Source organism: Gavialis gangeticus, unplaced genomic scaffold (assembly GCF_001723915.1).
Source record: "Gavialis gangeticus isolate Ggan-Ray unplaced genomic scaffold, GavGan_comp1, whole genome shotgun sequence".
Lineage (NCBI taxonomy): Eukaryota > Metazoa > Chordata > Crocodylia > Gavialidae > Gavialis > Gavialis gangeticus.
The window spans coordinates 202,178,691-202,187,439 of record NW_017729032.1 but is presented as its reverse complement, the minus strand read 5'-3'; the positions used below and the strand labels follow the sequence as shown (position 1 = coordinate 202,187,439).

The 8,749-nt window shown below is 43.2% G+C and overlaps 1 protein-coding gene across 12 annotated transcripts in view; it reads left to right on the top strand.

Moving 5' to 3' along the window:
* CASK (calcium/calmodulin dependent serine protein kinase) overlaps positions 1-8,749 on the top strand; it is a 491,685-nt gene that overhangs the window by 419,532 nt on the left and 63,404 nt on the right. For all 12 annotated transcript variants that reach the window (XM_019524150.1, XM_019524148.1, XM_019524143.1 and 9 more), the window contains one exon: positions 4,336-4,416. In XM_019524150.1, the coding sequence (XP_019379695.1) occupies positions 4,336-4,416 (81 nt within the window). The remainder of the gene's footprint in view (positions 1-4,335; positions 4,417-8,749) is intronic.

The following is an 8,749-nucleotide window of genomic DNA, read 5'->3' as shown; positions in this document are numbered from 1 at the left end:
GTGGATGCATGACAAGGTACGGTTGGCCTTCCTGACCGTGTCCCCACACTGTAGACCCATGTTCATTTTGGCATCAATGATGACTCCAAGATCCTTTTCTGCCTCTGCACTGATGAGAAGGGAGTTCCCCAGCCTGTAGGTGTTCTGCTGGTTCTTCCTCCCCAGGTGCAGCAACTTGCACTTGTCAGTGTTGAAACCCATCCTGTTCTCATCCGCCCACCCCTGTAACCTGTCTAGGTCCAATTGCAGCCTATTCCTTCCTTCTGGCATGCCATCTTCCCCCCACATTTTGGTGTCGTCTGCAGATTTGAACAGGGTGCTTTTTACAGCCTCGTCCAAGTTGCTGATGAAGATGTTGAACAGTGCGGGCCCAAGGACCGAGCCCTGGGGACCCCACTGCCCGCATCCCTCCAAGTCGAAAATGACCCATCCACCACCACTCTCTGGGTGCAGCCCTCCAGCCAGTTAGTGACCCAATTGACTGTGTAGGCATCGACACCACAGTCCCCTAGTTTTTAATTAACATGGGGTGAGAGACAGTGTCGAAGGCCTTCCTAAAGTTCAGAAAGACAACGTCCACTACTACCCCTGTGTGTAAGGATTTTGTGACCTGGTCAAAGAAGTCCACCAGGTTGGTCTGACAGGACCTGCCTCTAATGAACCCGTGTTGGTTGCCCCTAAGCACAATCTCCCCTGCTGGCCCCTTGCAGACATGCACCAGGATAATTCTCTCAAAAAGCTTAACCAGGATCGAGGTAAGACTAACTGGCCTATAGTTTCCTGTGTCCTCCTTCCTCCCTTTTTTTGAAAATGGGAACCACATTGGACCTTTTCCAGTCCTCTGGCACCACACCAGAGCACCATGAGTGCTCATAAAGTCGTGCTGGGGTCCCGCAATGACCTCAGCTAATTCCCTCAGCACTCTGGGGAATCGAACCACTGTCCTCCAAATTAGCGGAATCCAAATCTAATACTTCCCTGTTCACACAGGCCTACCCACCAGTAGTGTAGGGGGCCACTGGAAGTATGCTGCCCGTCGGCTCTGTGCTACCGCACACTGCTGAACTACCAACCGGCCAGAACTCCGTGCCTCCGGGCAGTGGCATGGAGCTGGGGGTGTGCAGCTGCGCAAACATAGCTCCATGCAGCTGTGTGCCTCCACCTTCATGCTGATGCCTCATGGTGTGGAGCTCTGGCTGGTCAGCAGTGTCAGGGATGTGTGGCAGTGTAGGTGTGCAGGAGTGTGCCTACATGGAGCTGCATTTGTACAGCGCAGACCCAGGGGCACATGTCCACAACAAGCCAGGAACATGTGGTAGTGAAGAGCTCTGGCCAAATGCAACTCCGTACCACTGCACATACCCAGTTCAGTGCCACTGCCCAACCACCATCGCACACCCCTGGCTTTTCAAGAACATGTGCCCATGGCTTCATTCAGCCATATGTCCCTGAAGCCATATGCTGCAACACACTGTTTAGATCAAACATGATCAAATTAGTACCAGTGGAGCAAAGGTGTGATCTTTATGCAGAGATTTCACATAGCTAAACATGTGCTTTTGTAATGATTTGCAAAAACCTGCACACAGAAGCCCCATACCCGAGTAACCCACAACCTTTTAGGCACCCCATGTTTCCTAGGTATGTGATGGTTATATGAGCCAGCTACTGGCAAAGGAAAGGACCCACCTTCCTTTTCTCTCCTCATGGTTACCTCAGAATGAGGGTTTGCCTTTCCCTTCTCTCCCTGTGGTAACTTTCTCAGCTACCAAACAGGAAATTTCCGACTTTCTACTACATCCCATCTATCTTAAGGGCAACAAAATGATCTTGAGGTTAAGACACTGGACTGAGATTAAAGAAATTTGATTCTGCCACAAACCTCCAGTGTACCTTGAGCAAGTTACATAACCCTTCTGTGTTTTAGTTCTGTACCTGTAAAGTGAGATAATATTTCCCTGTCTCACAAAGGTGAGGAATAAGTCCATTAGAATATGTGAGGTGCTCAAAGACTCTGGTAAGAGAGACCATATCTAGATAAACTGATTGATATTATAAATGTTTCCACAATTCCGTTTCCCCACCTCATAAAAACCACAGGATTTCTCACCTGCTGCATCTCTTGACTCAGCATTCTTCTCCCCACATTGCATGGTGATCAGGCCAAGCAGTGGGCATTTGCACAATCAGCACTATAAGACTACGTAAAGTGTCAGGTAAGCAGCATGAAAGCACTGCTCCTGGTGTTTCGTCCTTATGGAGGAGCATCCAGTAACAAAACAGCAAAAAACGACTGCAGACTGTTGTTGGTAGTCAGTTTATTTGCTGTAATGCCTACTGATCGCAGCCAAGTCCCTTGCCTCGGTATAAATAGACAAAGACAGACAAAGGAGGGGAGAAAGGAAATACAATCCTCATTTTACAAATGCAGAAGTGACTTCAGCAAACTCTAGATTAGAATGCGTTTTAAAAAAATAAACCCTGGTAAGTAGTGAACCTAGCTGAAGTTTAAACTATTAAATTATGATTACTATAAAACTTAATGCTCTTTTAGATGCTATGCCATTAAAATGGCTGAAATGGTCTTGCTTTTCTGTAGTGTTAGGATAATTGATGGCAAAAGAATTTAGGATCATTGTGTGGCTGGTATCTGACTACAAAGGGACAAACCTTCAAAAGTTCACTTTGTTTTCCCAGCAGTGTGGGCCCTAAGTATAGGTGCAGTTTTGCATATATTGCTTTTTTGTAGCAGAATTACAGTTATTTGGACATTTAAGTAGCTGATATTGGGACATAATTAAGTACTTAGAAGTGTTCCAAATTGCATGCAGATATCTGTTTGGAAAAAAACCATGCCAGCAGGTATATGTACTTACCATGTACAGACGCAAGAAAAATTAGGATAGAAGTTTGGCCTCCAAAGAATGTTTCAAACAGGTTATTACCAAAAGACAGCAGCTTCTAAGCAGTGTATAATGTATATAAAATCTATTACAGGAAAACCCATAGTCCTCCTTGCCCTTCTTACGTAATTTTTTAGTGTTTGATTTTTTTTTTATATCTAAAAAAACAAAACAAATTATCTGGCTTGTTAAAGAACCTTTGCAGGTACAAATGTAACCGTTCCACAACTTACGTAAATTTATAGAATCTTCTTCATTTTTTATTTTACTTTGTGCAGCCCAGAATCTCACAGGTCATTTATCTGCGTGTGAGGTAGAGAGATAGCCCAAGTTAAATGCTAACAGCAAATCCAGTGGACTTAAAACTCACATGTGCATTTCAGAATCCTCTAAACTGCGTGGAAACTTCCAGTGCAGTTTATGCATATCACTGCAGCCTTTTTTTTTTTTGGTAGCAACTATGAGTGCAAATCCCCTATTCATTGTAACAGTGGAGGAGATTAGATATGAAAAGGTGCAACTGCCCAAAAATATGGTGACTCACGCCCACTTGACAGAACTGAGTCGTGTGTCTCGTGATCGGGCAGGAATGCTAAAACTGCAGCCTTAGCAGGATGGAAAAGTTGAAAATGCACTTTGTTTACCAATGTGTAGAATAATGAATTAGAATGATTTGACAAGGAGATCCTTTCCCCAGATGGTAGGAGGGACCTTTATTTGTTCCAAACACATTGGTGTGCAGAATTCCCTAGCAATTAATCTTGGGAGTCACTGCCAAAAGCAAAATGCTTTCTTTTTTATCATCCTACTAGCTGAGTGTTGAGAAAAAACCAGAAGATGTCCAGCTGCAAGGAGTTGAGTTAACATCCATTTATCTCTTCTCCCCCGATCTTCAGCTAATGTGCTATTTTTATGTTTATAGACTCTGGAGTTCTAGGCTGATATAACAGATGGGACCACCAAAGTTCCTTGTTTATTAACAGTTTAATTTAAAAAAGCAATGTTCTGACCTGGATAATTCTTTTTTTTTTCTATATGAGTTTAATTCTGCCTTTAAACATCTTATGTATTAGTAATTAGTTACCCTACCATCCCTGGAGACGGAGATTGATGGGAATGACTTAAGTAGTTTGTGGTTAACACCTCATTTCTACCATTAAGTTACTGATCCTTTAAAAGAGTTCTTTCAGACTGAGACAAGAGATTCTGCTTTCTTCAAACCTCTTTCATCTAACAAAGAGAGAAATTGATATGATATTTTTTTCTCCTAGAAAAAAAATTCACATTCCTCAAAACTCTTCACTGTCATAATGACCCATTAGTTGTAATGGTCTCACATGGATTATGAGTGACCTACCAAAGTAAAAAAATACTTTTTTACAATATTTTGGTAGAAAACACTTTACTGACACATTTCCCATTTGCTTTGCAGGTACTGGAAGAAATTTCATGTTACCCAGAGAACAGTGATGCAAAAGAACTAAAGCGTATCTTAACACAACCTCATTTCATGGTAAGCAAATGCTACTCTCACTGTTCTTGAGCACACGTCTCACAAAACAAAAGGCTCAGTTGCAGACAAAATGTATTTCCTGAAGCCTGTCATAGTGAAACAAAACTGTAGTTAACTGCATGCAAATATATATATATATGTGTTAAACAGGATTTCTAATATACCAAGCTAACACAACAGCTGATACTGTTATGGCAGTAATGGATATAGTGCTTTCTGCACTGAGAGATCAGTGTTTGCTGCTTGTCCTAGTGAGCACTGCAATTTGCAGAGATAGTTATGGATCTGAGCTTATCAAACAAGACTTACTCCTTAAAGTATTTCTTTTTTAAAGGAAAATCATAAGGGGAAAGATCTAAGGAGACTGCCAATAAAGCTACACAAATATCAAAAGACACCAATAGTGTTGGTTGAATATATGAGAGTCACATCCAACCAGTGGCCCATAGGCTACATGAGGCCTGCAAGGGCTTAAGTTGAGGACCACAGGCTCCTGCCAGGCTGCCACTCCCCCTACCATACTTGCTGCAACAACAGGAGTCTCCGGGCTCCCCCTGTCCTCTGGCTTCAGCTGTAGTGTGCAGCCCCAAAGGGGGCAGAGGGGGGCAGGCTCACCCTGCTGTGAACCATAGAGCATTCAGGCCCTGGCCACTTAGCAGTTGCACAGCCAGAGCCTATCACAGGGAGCCAGGAGGTCCATTTGGCTTGGGCCTCTCATTCACAGAGGGCCTCAAATTTACACTTTTGACATTATCTCCAAATGAGGTTATACATACAGACACAGAGATACACTGATAGGATTGAAAGAAGACGACATTCATCATACAACTTTAAACTTGTGTGCCATTACTGGGCCACACCTCCTGTAGTGCACTATGAATTAATATTTTTTTTTTAATATACCGGAAGCCTCAAAAATGCAAGTGGCTCAGGCCTCCCTCGACCTCTGAGAGGGCCTGTGCACAGCCCTGTATTACAATACTGTCATAAAGTAACAAAAGAGTTCATTGTGAAAATATAGTAGCCCTTTCATTCCTGAAAAAAATCAGTTAATATTTTTAAGAGCGGCTTGATAGCCTATCAAAACTGTATTTTAACACAATACAGTTAACTCCATCCTTTAATGCTGTATACTAGCACACAAATAAGCCAGGTTAGAGATTTGTTCTGAGCCCTGACCAAGATGTTAAAAGGGAAGGGATCCTTTGGCCCTCAAGGGGCAGGTTGAGGATCCTTTTTCCTTCCAAACTCTTGTTGGGCAAAAATGCATTTCTGTGCTTTTAAAAGGTGTCTTTCTAAGGTGGAGGTGAGTGGGAAGAATAGAACAATTATGTGCATTTGAGGGCCTTGTATAAAAAAATCATGTAAATTTATTTGGGGGGATAATGATAGTCCGATTTTTAAGGAGTGTAAGAAGTACTCACTGGAGATGTTGGTAATCAGGGCTTCTTGTAATGAGGCCATGAATTCTTTTTATTTATGCTGTGGACAAACCAAATAAGGTCCAGAAATGAAAGGCTGTTGCTTGAAGTTGCTGTCCTAGCAAAGTGGAAAGTAATTAGAAGTCAAAGGGACCTTTGAGATTTTGCCACAGAGAGGGCTGCATTGAAGTTTGCAAAAGCCAGAAGGCTTCTCTTAGTTTCCATTAAACAGAGCAAGTAGCAATCACACTCCTGTTCATTGAGCAAATGAAGCCTGCAGAGACTACAGGTCCCAGGTTGAAGTATTCCAGCTTGAATCTTCGATTATCAAAGTGTCTTTATACCTCATTCAAAAAATGTGTGAAATCTTAATTATAGGAGAGGTGGAAACTAGAAACGGGGCAGACCAGCACTTGATTACTCTGTTAAGTAGCTGACCCAGTGATCAAGTGAAATGTATTCATTTTTTTCATGTAATGGATTCCTTGGATTTACTGAAAAACATTAGACCTTTTGGGAATAGATAATGTTCTTTATCAATACTGTCTATACTGGCTGCTCCTTTTTGAATTTCAGAAGTAGGAACCAACAGAAGTCAATAAAATGCTATTAACTGGCAGTGAGGAAGTAAAGTTTTAAACATTTTTTATGTATAGAATATTTTCAAAGTGATCAAGAAATAAATCAGAATTTGTAGAAATAATTGTAGAGTGGATCAGAGGGCAGGCAAAACGTATCAGAGTACTACATTCATATATTAAAACTAATAAACACACATGCTTATTTTAATACTGGCTCACAGAAAAATCTTCCTACAATTCTTCTAGAAAATATTTTTGAGATGGAATAAATGACTTATTTCAGTTTTAAAGAGTTATATTTATGGAGGTTCATTTATTTTCAAAAACAAACTACAGAGGGAAAAACTTTTATTAAAGTATATCTTTTTTATTTGTATAAAAATGCAAATCCTTTTCTCACAGACTAAAAGCATCAGGATAGATTAATTTAACCTTTAGACAGTTCATTCATAGCCCAGTAGACTTAATTCAGAAGAGATCATAGGACTAAGCTGAAATAATTAAATTTAGATGCAAGTCATTCCTTTGACAGCCACAACCTAACATCGTAGGCCAGAGATTGGCAAAATATGGCCCACGGACTGGATCCGGCTTGCTAAGGCATTTTGTCAGTCCCACAGCAGGTCCTTTGGCCAAGCCTGGCCGAGGTGTGGGGGGGCAACCCAGGTCGTGGCATGTACAGCCAGTCTTATCACCCCCAGGCATGGAGCAGGACTAGGGTGGTGCAGTGGCAAGACTATTTCCTGGCAGACCCAGTGGTGGCTCCTGGCTGCTGCTGCCAGGCACCCTGACCCGTCCACTGGGGGTGGGACCTACATAGGCAGGGCACATGGCTGGGATGGGGCTGCACCTGGGCAGGGAGTTTGCAATCAAGAACAGAACTGGCTGCTAGGGCCAGGGCCAAGACTCAGGACCAGGATCACAGAACATAACAGTGCAGGGCTGGAGCTTGGGACAGAGCTGTGATCCATTACCTGCATAACCCTGCAACGGGTGCCAGTTCTGCAGGCAGGGGCATGCAAGAAGCAGATCATAGATCTATCTCGGCCCTGCACTGTCACCACCCAAAGATCCTGGCCCTGGCCTGAGATGCAGCTGCCTGCCTGCCCATGGCCCCAAGCCATATCCTGGCTGTGCGCGCTGCTCGCACGGGTCCTGGTCAGTCTCCATGGAGACCCCGGGATCACTGGGTGGTGACAGCACAAAGCTGGGGCCTGGAGCAGAGCTGCCATATGCTCCCTGCACTGCCCTGCCTGCAAAACTGGTGCCCAGCGCAGGGGTGTATGGGCAGCAGATTGTGGTTCTTCCCTGGCCCTGGCCCCACACTGCCACTGCCTTGTAATCCTGATCCCAGCCATGGCTCCAGCCCTACCCATCCATCCTGCTTCCAAATGCTGCTCCCTTCCTGCCCATGGCTCCATCCCAGCTGCCTGTGCACAGAAGCCACTCTTAGGGAGTTTTGGTGAGCTCTGGTGGGGGGGAGAGGGAGTGTACTGACCCAGCCCATGGCATTTACCAAAACCCTCTGTGTGGTGTGTGGGCCCAAATAATTGCTCACCCCTGTTCTAGTCCTTGCCTCTTGGCTTCAAACCTACTGTTATTTTATTTTAATTTATAAATAATTCTATAATTTTTAGACTTAGTAGTATTTCTGAGAGCTACTATAAGCAAAACTGGTATTACTTTCTGACTAGTAAAAATGAAACACTTTAGAAGATGCAATTTGTTGAATAATTTTGTGTGCTTAATCTACTTCATTTTGTGGGGGGGGTTGACCTAAAAAATAAAGTCATTTTTCCTCTGATTACCACTTTGCCCTTTGCCATACTTTCTTGGCACTTGAACACCTGGTTAAGTAAGAGTGGAGTAGGAAAAAAGAAACTTTGAAAACAGGTATCAATTATTAAAACTTTGCATGCATAATATAAGTGGAAATTGCAGTACAAGACAGTATTGTTAGCCTAATTTCACGGCATCTTTAGAAAGCATAGTAAGATAAAATAGTCTAGTTAGTACATTACTGCACTCCAGTACATTGAGACCTGGAACCTATAGCTGAATCAGTAGGATCACTTTCTTTAGCTGTTTGAGGCCTGTGATAGTAAAATCAACAGAATGACTTTTATTAGTAAATGTTTAGGATTGGGAATCCAGAAAAAAAGATGACAAAGCTGATAGGGAAATACAGATCGCCCGAGTGAGGGACTAACAGTAGAGGGATGGGGGTGAGGAGGGGAACACAACTAGGTTACAGGAGATACAAGGTTAGCCAACTAAGCCCGGGGGTGGCAGATGGGGGGAAAGGGGAAAGGGAGGGAGGGGGAAAAAAAG